The sequence below is a fragment of the Wickerhamomyces anomalus genome (assembly GCF_001661255.1).
Source record: "Wickerhamomyces anomalus NRRL Y-366-8 unplaced genomic scaffold WICANscaffold_6, whole genome shotgun sequence".
Taxonomy (NCBI): Eukaryota; Fungi; Ascomycota; class Saccharomycetes; order Phaffomycetales; family Wickerhamomycetaceae; genus Hansenula; species Hansenula anomala.
The window spans coordinates 403025-418967 of NW_017567115.1; the positions used below are offsets into that span (position 1 = coordinate 403025).

Sequence of the window (15943 nt, forward strand, 5' to 3'; positions counted from 1 at the left end):
GATCCTGATGATATTACGTAATATCTATTCTTCAAAATTCGTGAAATTTCGCCCCTATGAACAACTAAAAAAAAACGTAAAACGAAACGAAAAAGTGACATAAAACGGTTTATTGATTAGTACATTTCATCAATTATCAACAAGATGATCTGGTCATTGCCTTTATTATTGATAGCATCAACCGTCAGTGCATTGGACTGTTCTTCTGAACAATTATCACCATACAGATTAAAAGATTCATTCACACAAGTGACTTCAAAATCAATAATATCAGATACTCCACCTTCCAAGACAAATACAACATGGTATTTAAATCTATGTAATCAACAAGAACAAATCATAGAGGATTGTCCCAAAAATTCACAAATATGTGGTGTTCAAACAGTGTTATTACCAGGTGAATCTCCAATAAAGACACAAATTGTTTCTTTTGGGAACGGATTAAACTATAATGTGTTGGATGCAAATAAATCAGACATATCAATAAAGTTGGATGATTCATCATGGGGTTCAAACTCAGTCTCTGCACAATTGGAGTTCCATTGTGCTGAAAATGAAGATGTTGAAATCGAATGGGATTATTCAAACTTTGTTCTAAAATACACTACACCTGCTGCATGTCTTAAAGATGATAAGTCAGCTCCACCGGCTCCACCAAAAGATGGTGATAAGGATGGTGATGATAAGAAGAAGAAAGATGATTCATGGGGCTGGTTCACATGGTTATTCATCATTCTTGTTTTGTTATTTGGTGGCTATATCATCTTTGGTGCTTGGATTACTGCATCTAAATCTCCAGCTGATTTCCAAGATGCTGTTCATGATTTCGTGGAAACATTGGGAAACTTAGCTAAATCATTACCTGGGTTTTTAAAAGAGATTGGACAAAAAATATTTGGATCTGAAAATAGAGGTGGTTATAGTGCAGTATAAAAACAAGATACATAAAGACAAAGAAAAATATAAAGATATGACTCAACCACAATTGTATATTCCTGAAGCTTTTAATATCAATTGCAATTAGAAATTTACAAATCAATGTAGTTCATAAAGATTTATTCATTTATTATTCTGGACGTTTACCAGTTATGATTGTATTCATACTACTAACAGTTTTCTCTAAAGAAGTTGCAAGATAATCCTTTTTAACCTTGAGGGCCTTTGTTTGTTCTGCAAGTGTTTTTTGATCTTCTTGTAAGCGACTTTTGTAATCATCTATTGGTGAAGAAAGAAATCTAGTTTTTTGTTAGTAATCTTACATCTTTGAATCACAATGGTCTAAACTCACATTTTACCAACTCCTTCCCAAACTTGATCACCACCACTACCATTTTCCAATTCTTTCAGCGTCACTTCTGCCACTTTAGAATCAACGGTTTTTCTATCTAATTGTACTTGAACCATTTGAAGTTCTGCTTTATTCTTTTGTAGTTGTTGATCCATCTCCATAAGGAGCTATAAATATGTTAGTACAGCCAGACTAAAACACCAAAGCAAAATCCCAACAAATACACACTTTTTGCAAAGCTTCTGGATTGACTGACATGGTTTAATTTCTTTGATCTATATGCAATTTCTGGTTTAATAAAGAATTAAATCTCAGAATATTGAAGTTTTTTGGATTGTTTTCGAGATTTTTTGGCGTTGATGATTACATAAGAATCTTCAGCTTTTGGAAAAATTAAAGAACATGAAAAGATTTGAGTATTAAATCCATTATTTCAAATAACCAATTTGCTTTGCAAAAAATGCTTCTCTTTCGTCGTTCAGTTGCCTCAGTGGCAAGATCACAGTTATCAATCTATCGTTCATATGCCACCACAGTGGGTAAGAATTCAATCCAGCATCAAACACCATCTTTAGAAAACAATCAACAAACAGAATCAAACCGTCTTTCGAAAACATTGACGAAATTTTGGGATCAAGTTAAACTTTCAAAAGTGCAAGACAATTTAGAAATTCAACTAGATTCTAAAACTGTTCGTACTCCATTAGGCCACACGCTTTCAATCCCATCGGATCGTAAAATTTTAGCATATTTATTATTGCATGAATGGGCAAGTTTAAGTACATTATCAATAAAAACACATTCATTACCATTGACTTCATTAGCATCACGTGTGATTGATTTAGAACATGCTGACAAGACCCAGGATTTGGAATCACAGGCAAAAGTTGGTCGTAGAGAAGATATAGTGGAGGATTTGTTAAGATATTTAGATACTGATACTTTATTAGTGTTTGCTCCTAAAAGTGAATATGAAGGGAAATTAAGAATTACTCAAGAGGAATTATATAGACCTGTTATCTCCAAAATTGAAGAGTTGCTTGGTGATGATGTTAAATTGACTTGGTTAGATACTGAGGTTGGATTAACTGGTAATAAACAAGATGAAAAAGTTCGTGAACTTGCAAGACAATTTTTATTAAGTTTAGATCATTGGGATTTAGTTGCCTTGGAAAAAGTTACATTAAGTGCTAAATCATTAATTTGTGGTATTTTAGTGTTGAAAGCCAAAAGCCAAGGTGAAGAGATTTTAAATTTAGAAGAGATTGCCAAATGTGCAACTTTAGAAATTGTTTTCCAAACTGAAAAATGGGGTGAAGTTGAAGATACTCATGATGTTGACTATCAAGATATTAGAAGAAACATTGCAAGTGCTGCGATTTTGTCATTTAGAGAGGATAAATAAGGAAAAACTACTGTATATAAAAAACCATATTCTTTTTATTATTATTATTATGTACTGTCTGTATTTTCTTATATCAACATCTCATAAATCTCCACACATTCCTGTGAATTTCTAAATTCAATTAAATAATTAACTTGATCAATTTCTAATTCATCATCAACAAAATTAAAAGTTAACCCAGTTCTTCCAATTCTTGAACAATTTGAATTCTTAACAATAGTTTCAATCCTTGTCTTATCATTACAATTAATTTCAAATTTTGAATATTCTGGATTTCCCAAGTTTGAAGAAATGTTAAACTTCCCAATTGAAATTGGTCTCCATTCTTCATCCTGATCCAACTTATGTAATTTTATCTTAACATCACTCTTCAACAATAAAGTCTTTGTATGTAACGAGGTTGAAGAACCTGAACCAACATGGCCATTCTTATAAGGCTTACCCAACTCTTGAATCTCATCAACATTCACAGAACTCATACTTGTGCTATTACTTGGAGCACTGAAGACATCACTATTCGAAGCACTCAAAGTTTCCTTATTCTCAAACTCATTCATAATCAATCTTAGTGTATAAACATCTTTAACTCTAACATTCAACATCATCATCTTTTTGGATTCAACAGATTGATAACATTTGATTTGTAGATCCAATGCAGATGATTTATTAACACAGGCACCTTCAGTAGGGATCATCAATTCAGGTATTATGGACCCATCACCCTGGTATAACACAAACAAACGGCCCTGTGACGAGGATAGGAATTTCACAACATGTCCATACTCTTCACCAATTGATTCCCAGTGGGATTGACTCCATTTTGAAACTATGGTGTTGTTTTTCAAAACTCGTGTGATGGTGGATGAGGCTAGTGTTGTTTCTTCAAATGGTGTTAATGAATGCTGTTTTGTATTAGAGCGTGCAAATGGTGATGGTAATGGTGATTCAGTAGTTGAAGATGTGGATGATGTGGAGATTGTTAAATTTTTCACATTTTTTTGTAATGAGGCCATTGATTGAGATGGTTGTGGGTTGATAGCTGAGGAAGTTTCCAGTTCAGGTTTCTTTGTTGATTCTTTTGTAACAATTTCAAATTCTGGTTCATTGTTTAGTTTTTTGGTGAATAGATTAAAGATTGATCTTCTTTTTTTCAATTTTGGTTTATCAAATTTTGAAGATAGGTCAATTGAAGAACCTGTATTTAGATTCAATAAATTAGGTTGAGATGATTGGAAATTTGGTAATGAAACTGTGGATGAATTTGATAAATCTTGTAAATTTAAATTTGTAGTTTTGATTGATTTCTTAATATTTAAAGGTAATGTTGGAGATGGAGTACCTATAGATTCAACATTCTTTGATGTGATTTCTTCACCACTTGAAAAAGAATCCTGGGTAGTTGATCTTGGAACTGAATTTAATCTTGGAGTGATTGAATTATTACGTGCAACCTTGGCATCTTGATCACTTGTATAAGAGTTTAATTTGTTTAGATCAGCATCATGAGCGAAAAATTGATCAATATTTGATAAATTTGGTGAAATTTCTGACAATATTTGATTTGAATAATCACTGGCTAAAGATGTATGTTTTGATAAAATTGGGGAAGATCTTCTTAATAATGAACCAATTGATTGATTATCATCTAATTTAATACCTAATCCCATCTTGTCATTTTTCAAATCTTGTAGTTTATAATGACTTTTTTGGAAATTTGAACCAACATCATCACCATTATTATTAAATAAATTCTTTATGATCCCATTCCAATAAGATAATTGAGATTTATCAGGACATGTGAATTTCAACTCCACATCATCATCATTTTGCAAATGGATTAAATTCAAATCATTTGATATTATTTCAAAATCACCATTTTTCAAAGGTGGGAACATTAAACTTCTTCCTATAGACTCCACTGAACAGATTGCCAAAGTGTTGTTTGATAATTGGAAAACTTCAACAAGTGTATCCACTAGTGTAGATTTAGGATGTAATAGATCAAATTTAAAATAATCTCTTTTGATTGATTGATCTAATTGGAAAAACCCCACGGTGTTTGAAAATTGTAAATCTAATGAATGGACTTTGTTGAATAATAAAGTGTTTAAATCAATACGTAAATTTTCCATTTCATTTTTATCCTTAGCCATTTGCATTAGTTTCATTAGATTTTGTGAGATTTTAGAATCAAATGAAATGATTTCACCTGTATGATTTTCATTAATTTCAATGATTTTATTGAAATATTTATTCAATTGATTTATTCTTATTAATGGATTTTTCTTTAGTTGAATCTCGATCTGTAAAGAATTTGCATCCAATTGATAATTTGCCACATAATTTTGATAAACCGGTATAGAATTTTGGGTCCACTGGATGAAGTTATAAATACTTTGCACTTCATCAACATGATCCAAAGATCTAACTAAATCAGTATGATATGCAATCAATTTTCTCACAGAATTGGTGAATCCATTAGCAGCTTGTCTTTTCAAAGGGGAGCAGCATCCTAATAACTTGGATAGTTGGTCTCTATAGTGTTGTTCAGAGGTGCGTATCTCGTAGAGAAGGGTTGATATTGGGCTTTCATAAAAGAGGAGCTCAGTAGTTGGAGATTTCAAGGACATATTAAACCAATAATCTGATAATTCAATAACCAGCTAATTATTTCTTAGTTAAGAATCAAATTAAAATGAAAACTTCATAATAAAATTCATAATTTCAATTTCTATCCATTTTTGCCCATCTCCTTTTGTTTTCTTTTCGAGACTTTTTTTTGTTCCTGTGACACGCTAAATTTTTTTTTTCATTCGCGTCTGTTTACAAATTTCCAAATTGTGAAAATCAGGTACAAAAGAAATCAAACACGAAATATACTTGAAATGGTTTAAACTGGTTAAACTGATTATGATTATGTGATTGATTATTTGATTGATTATGTTATTGATTATGTTATTGATTATGTTATTATGATCTACTTTATCTTTTATCTTAATTCACATATCCTTAACTATACAATCTCTATGCCTTAACAGCCTTCTTCTTTGAGGCTTGATCAACTAATGCCCTAACATCTTTCAATTTAGATCTCCATTCCAACAATTTCCCTTTAATCTCCAACCAATCTTTCAATTCAATAGACTTAACAATCAAATTAACTTTATAAACTTGGAAAGTTTGATTAATTTGAGATAATTTTCCTTCGACAACACCAGATTTAATGGCATCAAAGATGAATAATTCCACATCGTTTGAAGACAAGTTTAAACTTGAAGCGATTGTGGTGTAGGTGATTGAGTTAGTTGTTAATGCAATTTTGGATAATGTTAAAAATTGATTTTTTTTCAATAAAGTTTTAAAATTTATTGAAGTTAATGATGTGAATTGTGATAATGATGATTCAAATTCTAATGTTGTTAATGATAAGTAATTTTGCAACAATTTTAAATATTCTTGAGATTCTTGATGATTTTTTATCACAACTTCTAATTCCAAGATTTTGGATAAATCTAAAGCTTTTAAAGAGTTTAAATTTTCAATCAAATATTGATTAATTAAATTTGATGAAACATTTGGGATTTTGGTGATTGCTAATTCAAATAATTTTAAAGATTCCAATTCATTTGATGATGAAATTAACTTAGCCAATTGTAATATTAATAATCTAGTTTCCTCTTGAACTTCTAATGGTTTAGAATCGATATCTGAAAGTAACCAACCTTCAACATTGGACACGATTGGTAATAAGATTGAACCATTATCCAAGATTTCCACTAAATTTAAAATTAATTTCAAATTGAAATTTCTAAATTCGAAATTTTCCAATTCAATCAAATTGAAAACATTTGATAAAACTGAAATTATAGCTGTGATTTTCAAAGTCTTCTTCTTGTTCTTATTAACTTTAACATCAACATCTTGTAATCCTAAAACTTGAATCAAATTGGTTAAAAATTGTTTCAAATATAATTCAAATTCATTTGAAAAAGTGAAAATGAAGACAACCAAATTACCAACACTCTCGAAATCCCTATCAGGTATAGCAGCTAGGTGGGAATATGAGTCTGCGATTTCTTGAAAGACTTGATCTTTGAATTCTATTTCCACATCTTCATCATCATCTTGATCATCACCTTCTGGTGTTATGGCATATGCAGCCAATTTCTCAACATAGTTTGTGTTTTCATTGTACAAGTCCAAGATGGATGCGTATTCTGTGATGGAGTCAGCTAGGGAGCCGTCCACTGTGATATAAGATTGGCCTGGCATTTGGTTCTGATTTAATTGATCAGTTTCAACCTTTTTACGCTCTTTGAATTTGATTTTTTGATAATTTTTCAAGGACAAAAAAAAATTGAAAATTGTATTAATTCAGGGTAAATTTTAGGAATTTGATTGAATTTATGAATTATTAACTAGCTATTAATTATATTATATTGATTCATTTATATTTGATATTAATCCACTGATTATATTGTGATTATATTTATATCAACTATGTCTGATCCCTCAGCCTCTTACCAAAGTCCCTCCATCTCAAGGCAATTCCACACTGCAAAAGACCATCCAACACAATTCCAACACTCCACAAACGGACTCACTACAGGACCTAGTCAGTTCGTGTTAGAAGCTGGTGCCATCGACAGAGACATGCCTAGTCCAGGTTCAAATAGCCCAATGGGGACACTCAGAGCCAAAGTCACAACGCTACAAGATGATATCAATGATTTCCTCACTGAAAGAATGGGAGTAGAAACGGTAGAGAAACGAGGAAAAGAGGAAGAGTATGAGAAAAAGTTACTCGATGGTGCTGATGATGATTCTGAAGAGGAATGAATGGATAAAATTGCAATAAAATGTGCTTTTAATGTGGATAATTTGTAATTTAATAATGTCTTGTTGTTCCCGATTGGGAAATGGTTATGTTTCGCTGGCGTCTTTTTTTTTTTTTCTTCTCAAAAAATTGGAAATTTCAATTTTAACGAAAACGTAAACAAAATCGAATATTTGGAAAACACAATTTAATTCAGATTCTGGATCATTTTGGAGAGGTGGAATAGACTCTGTTGCTGATTACTATTGTTGCTTGGCTGGTATAGTTCAGACTCGTGTGTGCTTTTCTTGGTCCTGCTGCTATTATTAGATCAAAAATGCAACTAGCTTATAACTCAAGATTCAAACCTCAAAGAAATGACATATCTTTGAAATTGAAAAAAAACATCAAAAAGATCATAGCTTCAATATCAATCGTCATCACCCTTCTCTTCATCATATACAAAACTACATCTTCTTATTCCCTTTCATTTGATAAACATCGTTATCCAAAATATCATGGAATTTATAAAAATGATTTATATACAAAATCTCCATTGATCTTCCCAAGTGTTGAACATGCACCATTATTAAGAGAATTAACAATAGATGGGCTTTTCAACACCCAATTAGATGCTCAAGGTAATAAAAAATACTTGTTTACTGATGCTTTTGATGATGAAGATTCAAAATTGAATAATAAATTAGATTCAGAGGAAAATACAAATCAAATGTTGAAAGTTAAAAACTCATTCTTAAATCATGGGAAAACAAGATTTAATGGTCAAGTCTCTCCAGAAATTGTTTTAGTTACAGGTATTGATTTTGAAAAATATGAATTGAGTCACCTAACTAAAATTGTTCAAAATAGAGTAAACTATGTTCAAAAGAAAAAATATGGGTTATATATTCGTTGGTTACAAGAATTCACCCCAATAATTAAAGAATCCCAATCATCAAAAGAATGGGCGAAATTATTCTTGTTAAGATCTGCAATGTATGCATTCCCTAACGCGAAATATTTTTGGTATTTAGAAGAGGATGCATTAATCATGAGATATGATATTGATTTATACAAATATCTATTGGATCCAAAAGTCCTAGACCCAATCATGCTAAGAGATCAACCAATCATCCCTCCAAATGGGGTTATCCATACTTTTAAAAATTCAAAAGCTAGTAACGTGGAATTAATCCTAACTCAAATAGGTGCAGATTTAAATCTGAATTCATTCATAATGAAGAATCAATTCTTGGCTAAAAGTTTATTAGAATTTTGGTCAGATACATTATTTAGATCTTATCATAATTTCCCTAAAAATGCTGAAAGTGCATTAACCCATATTTTACAATGGCATCCAATTTATTTAGCAAGAACTGCTATTGTCCCTCCAAGAACCATTGCAGGTTTGCATACAGCATTGGAATTACCTGAAGGTGGTGATGATATCCATTTCTCCAATGGGGATTTCGTTGTTAGTTTAAGAGATTGTCAAGCTAGAAAATCTTGTGAAAAGGAAATTGATACATATTGGGCAAAATTGGAAAAACAAGAAAAATAGTAATGTATATTTGAAGTTGAAAAGAATGTTTTTTATAATTTACGTTTTTTAGCTGATGTGTTTTTTTGCAATTCAAATTCCTCTTTGGAAATACCAGATCTCCATCTTTTCTCAAAAGCAGGATGTGAAGGTCTAACAAATTTTGGATCATGAGGATTATGAACATCATCAACACCAAACACATTCTCTCTAAATGTTAGGACTTCACCATTCTCCTTTTCTGGATAATCATCCCAAACTAATCCTCTTTTACGTAAAACTGGAATCAATTCATCAACAACCTCTTCGAAAGTACCAGGTGTGATCGCATAAGTGAAATTAAACCCATCAACACCACTCACTTCAACCCATTTCTCAATAGTATCTGCAACTTCATCAGCAGTTCCATAGAAAACAGGTCCCAACCCACCAACCGTGATTTGTTTGGCAACATATTCTCTAGTTTTCTTTAGATTCTCATCTTCACCAGGTGATAATTTCGTCCAATTTGATACAAACCCTTTAACTGCATTACTTCCAACATCTCTTAATTCATCATCAGGTGCAAATTGTCCAATATCAATACCGGTCCACCCACTGAATAACGCTTGTGCACCTTCTAAATCTCCAAATTTTTGAAATTCCAAGAATTTCGATTCAGCTTCTTCATGTGTTTCCCCAATAACAGTGGTGATCAATTGAAGAAATTTAATAGCATCAGGCTCTCTATGATAAACATTTGTTGATAAATTTTTAATATCTTTAATATTTTCAGCTAAACTTTCAGGTGTGAAATTTGTTATGAACACCAATTCAGCATGCTTTGCTGCAAAATCCTTCCCCTGTGATGATGTACCGGCTTGCAATAACACTGGTAATCTTTGAGGTGAAGGATGTGTAATTGAAGGACCAGGAACACTAAAATATTCACCATGGAAATTAATCTCTCGAATACCATCAGGGTCAGAAAATACTCCCTTGCCCAAATCTTTCAAAACCGTACCATCTCTCCAACTAGATAATAACAACTCTTCAACAACTTGTAAATACTCTTCAGCCCGCTCATACCTCTTCTCACGAGGTGGTAAAACCTCACCTTGTAATAAATTCCTAGCAGCACTATCCAAATAAGAAGTCACAATATTCCACCCAACTCTCCCCTGGGTCAAATGATCCAACGTTGCCAACCTCCGTGCGAAATGATACGGAGCTTCACTAATAGTACTAAACGTCACACCAAACGACAAATTCTTGGTGACAGAAGCCATCAATGGAACCACGGCACTAGGCTCCAGCACGGGCCATTGTGAACCTGCTCTAGCTGCAGGTGCTATATTTGAGGGCCCGTTATAAACATCATACCCACCAAGCACATCAGCTAGGAAAAGAGCATTAAATTTGCCTCGTTCTAGTAGTTTAGCTAAGTTTATCCAATATTCTAACGTGTCAAAATCAGCGGACTTATCATCGGGGTGCTTCCAGAGTCCTGGGGCTTGAAGACCTGAACAGCCCATGTCAAACGCATTGATGATTAATTTCTTTGGCATCTTGTTGGTTTTGAAGAATTGGAAAGAGGTCAAGTTTTCTCAAAGCTTGAGTATTTATGATGATGGACATCTCGACGATTTTTGTGTCTGCAATGCCCCCCTGGTGATTAAGTGCATTAGTCCTCTTTTTGACATGGAAACTCTCTTTTAGTTCCATCAATTCGTTTAATATCATCATCGAATCCACAGTTTTCATAAAATTAAAAGCACTGTCAGATCTTCACGGGCACGTTAGCCACCCGAGCCGAGTTCGCGAACGTCTTAAATTTACTGATGTGCTTTGGCCTACAACTAAAAGCCACTCAATTCTTTGGTGGAAATTCGTACTTCTTCATATTTCTGATCAATGATGTTATCGTTCAACCTGCATATGGGCTTCTGGAAGAGGTTCCACAGTTGAAGGTTCTCCATACATGCTACACTCAATCAAGCTATTTCGGGGCTGTCAAATTTGAAAGATGGTATACACTACAATGATTTCCAACATCTCTACCGGTTGAAGCTTGATATCATAATGATTCACATACCTTGCTCACTGATTGGTGCACCATCCACAATTTTCTCTTGCAGGTTTCCAAATCTTTATAAATATCTTTTCAAATCATCAACATCCTTAAACACTTGAGCCCCCATTCGTTAGCCAAATTCCAAAAAATGAGTGCAATTCAATCCTTAGATCTCTTAACACAGGGGGCAGGATATGGTGTCTTGATAGGTGTCGGTGCTGCTTTTGCCCTATTCATTGTTGTTGCAACAAGGCTCACATCAAAACATCTGGGCGAAGATGCTCAATCCACTGAAATGTTCATGGTGGCTAATAGATCCGTTGGTGTTGGTCTAACAGCCTCGTGTGTTTATTCAAGTTGGACTTGGGCCACTGAACTGCTATGGTGTGTCACTATGGTTTATCTTTATGGTGTACAGTCTGCCTTTTGGTATGGTGCTGGGCTCGCTGTCCAGATTTGTATTATGAGTGTATTGGGTATTGAAGCTAAAAAGAAAATCCCAACAAGTCATACATGTTTGGAGATTGTTCAGCTAAGATATGGAAAAATTGCACATTTACTTTACATGTTTTTATGCTTAGTTAACAATTTGGTTTCTGCAAGCTCCATGATCTTGGGTGCAGCTGGTGCTATAAGTGCCATGTGTGATAATTTGCACATTGTTGCAAGCACTTTGTTGATCCCATTTGGTGTGCTGCTTTATACAGCTGTTGGTGGATTAAAATCAACTTTTTTGACAGACTATGTTCATTCTTTAATCCTTTTAATCATTTTGTGTTATATTTGCACTGCAGCCGTGACTAGTGAACATATTGGTGGTATCGGTGGCTTGTATGACAAACTAGTTGAAAAAGCAGCTGCAGGTGAGATAAAATACATTGAAGGAAATTATAAAGGGTCGTACATCACTGGTAAATCACAAGGTGCTATTTTCTTTGGTTTGATTCATAGTATTGGTGATACAGGTTTGACAGTTATGGACTCCTCATTTTGGCAAAAGTCTTTTAGCGCAAATATCAAGGCTAGTGTCCCAGGATACTTGATTGCTGGAGCTTTAATCTATGCAAATGTTTGGGCTCTTGGTATGGTTATAGGGTTGGGTAATGTGGTTTTGGAAGATAATCAAATCTTTCCAACTTATCCAAACAAAATGAGTACTTTTGAAGTTAATTCTGGGTTTGGTTTGATTTATACAGTCAAGGCGCTTTTAGGAACTAAAGCACTTGGAGCTCTATTACTAGTACTTTACTTATCAGTCACTTCAACAGTAAGTGCCCAGTTGATTTCAGTTAGTTCCATTATAAGTTTTGATATTTACAGAACTTACTTCAAGCCAAACGCTTCAAATAAGCAATTAATCACTGTTTCACATTTAGGTGTTGTGTTTTTCGGTTTATTTTCAGCTGGGTTTTCAATTATGTTACACTATGTTGGTGTCGATATGACATGGTTTGGCTATTTCTATTCAATGCTGAACACACCTGGTGTTATTCCAATGATTTTATTAGTTGTTTGGAAAGATCAATCCAAAGCTGCATTCATCATAAGTCCTATTTTGGGTATCATTGGAGGTTTGGCTGTCTGGACAGGAAGTGCATATGCCTTGTATGGATCAGTTACAATTAAGACTACAGGTGAACAACTACCATGTTTGTATGGTGGTCTTACTGCATTGTTTTTGCCAGGGGTTGCTACTGTCTTAATCAGTTTGATCAAACCAGCGAATTATGATTGGAACAATATGAGAGATCAAAGTAATTTGATATTTGTGAAGAATGATGATGACTCTGATACTCAACCAGCCTCAACCAATGACTTGGTGACTGAAAAGGGCCAAAATGCTGATGTTAAGGAAGAGTCAAAATTAACTAGCTCGGAAATAGAATCTGTGGATGTTAATGAAGACAACTTGATAAAAAAATATAGATATTTATCATACAGTGCTACAATTATCGTCTTGCTTGTCACCTGGGTAATTTGGCCATTGCCGTTATATCGTGACTATATTTGGAGTAAAGCATTTTTCACTGGAAATGTGGTTGTTGGGTTCATATGGTTATATCTGGCTTTGGTGATGATAGGTCTCTATCCGTTATATGATGGAAGGCACTCTTTGAAGAGAGTTTTCAACGGTGTTTTAGGTAAGAACTGATTGTATAGGATTAATTGGATTTTTTTTGTATACATTTGGTCATAATTTGGTTGCATTTGTCTCTATGTATTTGGTTGTCTTTTTCGTTAAATATACCCTAAACTGTCTCATGTCTTTTGCACCAGAGTTGCAGCCGACCCGATAATCCATTAGATCAATAAAGCCACTCTGATTTAATCAAAAGGAACAGCAAAGACGTCAAGATGTCAAGACTTGATCAGTTGGTTCCACAAGAGAGCTGTCAAAGCTCAAGTTTATATACAGCTTGGATGGCTTTCAACTGTACTCGTATCACAATCACCAGTCTTTCGTTAACTTCATTTTCCAATCTCAATCTCCAGACCATTTACAATCAAAGTTCATCATCTTTTTGTTAAGCTTGTAAGTTGTAACTGTGGTTCAAATATCACATCTGTCATTTATTGCGTGACACAAAAAATAGCCACACTTTTTTTTTCAATTGGCTCGGATGAACTAGAATCATAATATGTACAACAAATAGGCATGTCTATCTCTATTCCAATTAAGCCTGATGTTCTGATAAAAGAAGATCCATTATTAGCTGCATTGTTTGCTTGGAGGCTTTGAATACAAAAATGCTGTCTATAAATAATGATCATGTTCTCTTCCTCTTTGTTTCTTAGACTTTTAACCAATTAAGTCTCAAACAACAAAAATGGCCACTGAATCATTAGATCTATTATCTAAAAGCACTGGATATGGTGTCCTCATTGGAGTGGGTGCTGCTTTTGCAATATTCATTGTCATTTCCACGAAATTGTCAAATAAATACCTCTCAGAAAACTCTCAATCCACAGAAATGTTCATGGTGGCTAATAGATCAGTTGGTGTTGGTTTGACTGGAAATGCTGTTTATTCATCATGGACGTGGGCCACCGCGCTACTGTGGTGTGTCACTATGGTTTATCTATATGGGGTACAGTCTGCTTTCTGGTATTGTGCTGGTTCATCAATCCAAATCTGTATCATGAGTGTTTTGGGTATTGAAGCTAAAAAGAAAATTCCAACAAGTCATACATGTTTGGAGATTGTTCAATTAAGATATGGAAGAACGGGGCATTTACTATACATGGTTCTTTGTTTGATTAATAATTTGGTGTCTGCAAGTTCCATGATCTTGGGTGCTTCTGGTGCAATCAGTGCTATTTGTGACAATCTTCATATCGTGGCTTGTACTTTATTGATCCCATTCGGTGTATTGTTATATACAGCGGTTGGTGGATTAAAATCAACTTTTTTGACAGATTATGTCCATTCATTCATCCTTTTAATTGTGATGTGTTATATTTGCACTGCAGCTTTGACAAATGAAAATATTGGAGGTTTGGATGGTTTATATGATAAATTGGTTGCTAAAGAAGCTGCAGGTGAGCTAAGATACATTGAAGGTAACTATAAGGGCTCTTTCATCACTGGTAAATCACAAGGTGCAGTATTTTTTGGACTGATTCATAGTATTGGTGATACTGGGTTGACCGTTATGGATTCTTCATTTTGGCAAAAATCTTTCAGTGCTGATGTCAGAGCTACTGTTCCTGGTTATTTAATTGCTGCTGTACTAATTTATGCGAACTATTGGGCTCTTGGTATGGTTTTAGGTATTGGTAATGTTATTTTGGAAGATTCGCCTATTTTCCCAACATATCCAAATAAAATGACCACATATGAAGTTAATTCTGGATTCGGTTTGATTTACACATTGAAGGCATTACTAGGTAAACAAGCACTTGGTGGATTTTTTCTTGTTTTGTATCTTGGTGTTACTTCTACCGTTAGTGCTCAGTTGATTTCAGTCAGCTCCATCATTAGTTTTGATGTTTATAGAAATTATATCAATCCAAAGGCAACAAACAAGCAATTGATCAATGTTTCACATTTAGGGGTCATCTTTTTCGGTTTATTATCAGCTGGATTCTCAATCATGTTGCATTATGTTGGTGTTGATATGACATGGTTTAGTTATTTCTATTCAATGCTGAATACTCCAGGTGTTATCCCAATGATTTTCTTGATTACATGGAAACATCAATCAAAAGCTGCATTCATCATCAGTCCTATATTGGGTATCATCGCAGGCTTAGCTGTTTGGACAGGAACTGCATACGCACTTTATGGATCGGTTACTATTAAAACTACTGGTGAACAATTGCCATGCTTGTATGGTGGGTTAACAGCCTTGTTGCTTCCAGGTGTCGCTTCAGTTATTATAAGTTTGATTAAACCTGCAAATTATGACTGGAATAAATTGACAAGTCAGAGTAATTTGATCTCTGTGAATGATGATGAAGATGATGGTAGTACCACCAAAGACAACAACACAAGTGAAGGATCATTGAAAGAAAAACAAGAAACAACGCTAGCAAGCAATGAAATCGAGTCTGTTGATATCAAGGACGGAAAAGTGATGAGTAGATATACAAAATTAGCTTATGGATCTACAATCTTTGTTACTTTAGTTACCTGGGTTGTTTGGCCATTACCTTTATATCGTGATTATGTCTGGTCAAAGGCTTTTTTTAAGGGCAATGTTGTTATGGGGTTTGTCTGGTTATATGCTGCTTTAGTTGTTATTGGTTTATTCCCATTGTATGATGGTCGACGTTCATTAAAGAAAGTTTTTTATGGAGTTTTAGGGAAAAGTGACACTGCTTCTCAGTCGTCATAAGAG

At 33.9% G+C, this 15943-nt stretch overlaps 10 protein-coding genes across 10 annotated transcripts; 6 read left to right on the forward strand and 4 right to left on the reverse strand.

The window, feature by feature from the left end:
- Positions 1-144: 144 nt before the first annotated feature.
- On the forward strand, positions 145-933 carry ATG27 (Atg27p; the record flags this gene model as incomplete). Its single annotated transcript, XM_019183821.1, has 1 exon — positions 145-933. The coding sequence occupies one exon, from the start codon at positions 145-147 to the stop codon at positions 931-933; it is 789 nt and encodes a 262-aa protein (XP_019036730.1).
- A 133-nt stretch (positions 934-1066) lies between these two features.
- On the reverse strand, positions 1067-1546 carry PFD1 (prefolding complex chaperone subunit; the record flags this gene model as incomplete). The annotated part of the gene is made up of 3 exons (XM_019183822.1): positions 1067-1235; positions 1289-1455; positions 1517-1546. The coding sequence occupies 3 exons, from the start codon at positions 1544-1546 to the stop codon at positions 1067-1069; spliced, it is 366 nt and encodes a 121-aa protein (XP_019036731.1).
- A 202-nt stretch (positions 1547-1748) lies between these two features.
- On the forward strand, positions 1749-2693 carry ATP12 (ATP synthase complex assembly protein ATP12; the record flags this gene model as incomplete). The annotated part of the gene is made up of 1 exon (XM_019185133.1): positions 1749-2693. One exon carries the CDS (start codon positions 1749-1751, stop codon positions 2691-2693), a length of 945 nt encoding a protein of 314 aa, XP_019036732.1.
- Positions 2694-2761: 68 nt separating this feature from the next.
- Positions 2762-5323, reverse strand: RBH1 (Rbh1p; the record flags this gene model as incomplete). The annotated part of the gene is made up of 1 exon (XM_019185134.1): positions 2762-5323. The coding sequence occupies one exon, from the start codon at positions 5321-5323 to the stop codon at positions 2762-2764; it is 2562 nt and encodes an 853-aa protein (XP_019036733.1).
- A 310-nt stretch (positions 5324-5633) lies between these two features.
- Positions 5634-6965, reverse strand: WICANDRAFT_107033 (uncharacterized protein; the record flags this gene model as incomplete). The annotated part of the gene is made up of 1 exon (XM_019180491.1): positions 5634-6965. The coding sequence occupies one exon, from the start codon at positions 6963-6965 to the stop codon at positions 5718-5720; it is 1248 nt and encodes a 415-aa protein (XP_019036734.1). The 3' UTR covers positions 5634-5717.
- A 228-nt stretch (positions 6966-7193) lies between these two features.
- On the forward strand, positions 7194-7532 carry GON7 (chromatin DNA-binding EKC/KEOPS complex subunit GON7; the record flags this gene model as incomplete). The annotated part of the gene is made up of 1 exon (XM_019182306.1): positions 7194-7532. One exon carries the CDS (start codon positions 7194-7196, stop codon positions 7530-7532), a length of 339 nt encoding a protein of 112 aa, XP_019036735.1.
- A 314-nt stretch (positions 7533-7846) lies between these two features.
- On the forward strand, positions 7847-9070 carry MNN11 (alpha-1,6-mannosyltransferase; the record flags this gene model as incomplete). Its single annotated transcript, XM_019185135.1, has 1 exon — positions 7847-9070. The coding sequence occupies one exon, from the start codon at positions 7847-7849 to the stop codon at positions 9068-9070; it is 1224 nt and encodes a 407-aa protein (XP_019036736.1).
- Positions 9071-9102: 32 nt separating this feature from the next.
- Positions 9103-10596, reverse strand: WICANDRAFT_64879 (uncharacterized protein; the record flags this gene model as incomplete). Its single annotated transcript, XM_019183823.1, has 1 exon — positions 9103-10596. One exon carries the CDS (start codon positions 10594-10596, stop codon positions 9103-9105), a length of 1494 nt encoding a protein of 497 aa, XP_019036737.1.
- A 654-nt stretch (positions 10597-11250) lies between these two features.
- WICANDRAFT_35162 (sodium:solute symporter family protein) lies at positions 11251-13254 on the forward strand (the record flags this gene model as incomplete). Its single annotated transcript, XM_019182275.1, has 1 exon — positions 11251-13254. One exon carries the CDS (start codon positions 11251-11253, stop codon positions 13252-13254), a length of 2004 nt encoding a protein of 667 aa, XP_019036738.1.
- A 676-nt stretch (positions 13255-13930) lies between these two features.
- Positions 13931-15940, forward strand: WICANDRAFT_64881 (sodium:solute symporter family protein; the record flags this gene model as incomplete). The annotated part of the gene is made up of 1 exon (XM_019183824.1): positions 13931-15940. The coding sequence occupies one exon, from the start codon at positions 13931-13933 to the stop codon at positions 15938-15940; it is 2010 nt and encodes a 669-aa protein (XP_019036739.1).
- Between the last annotated feature and the right edge of the window lie 3 nt (positions 15941-15943).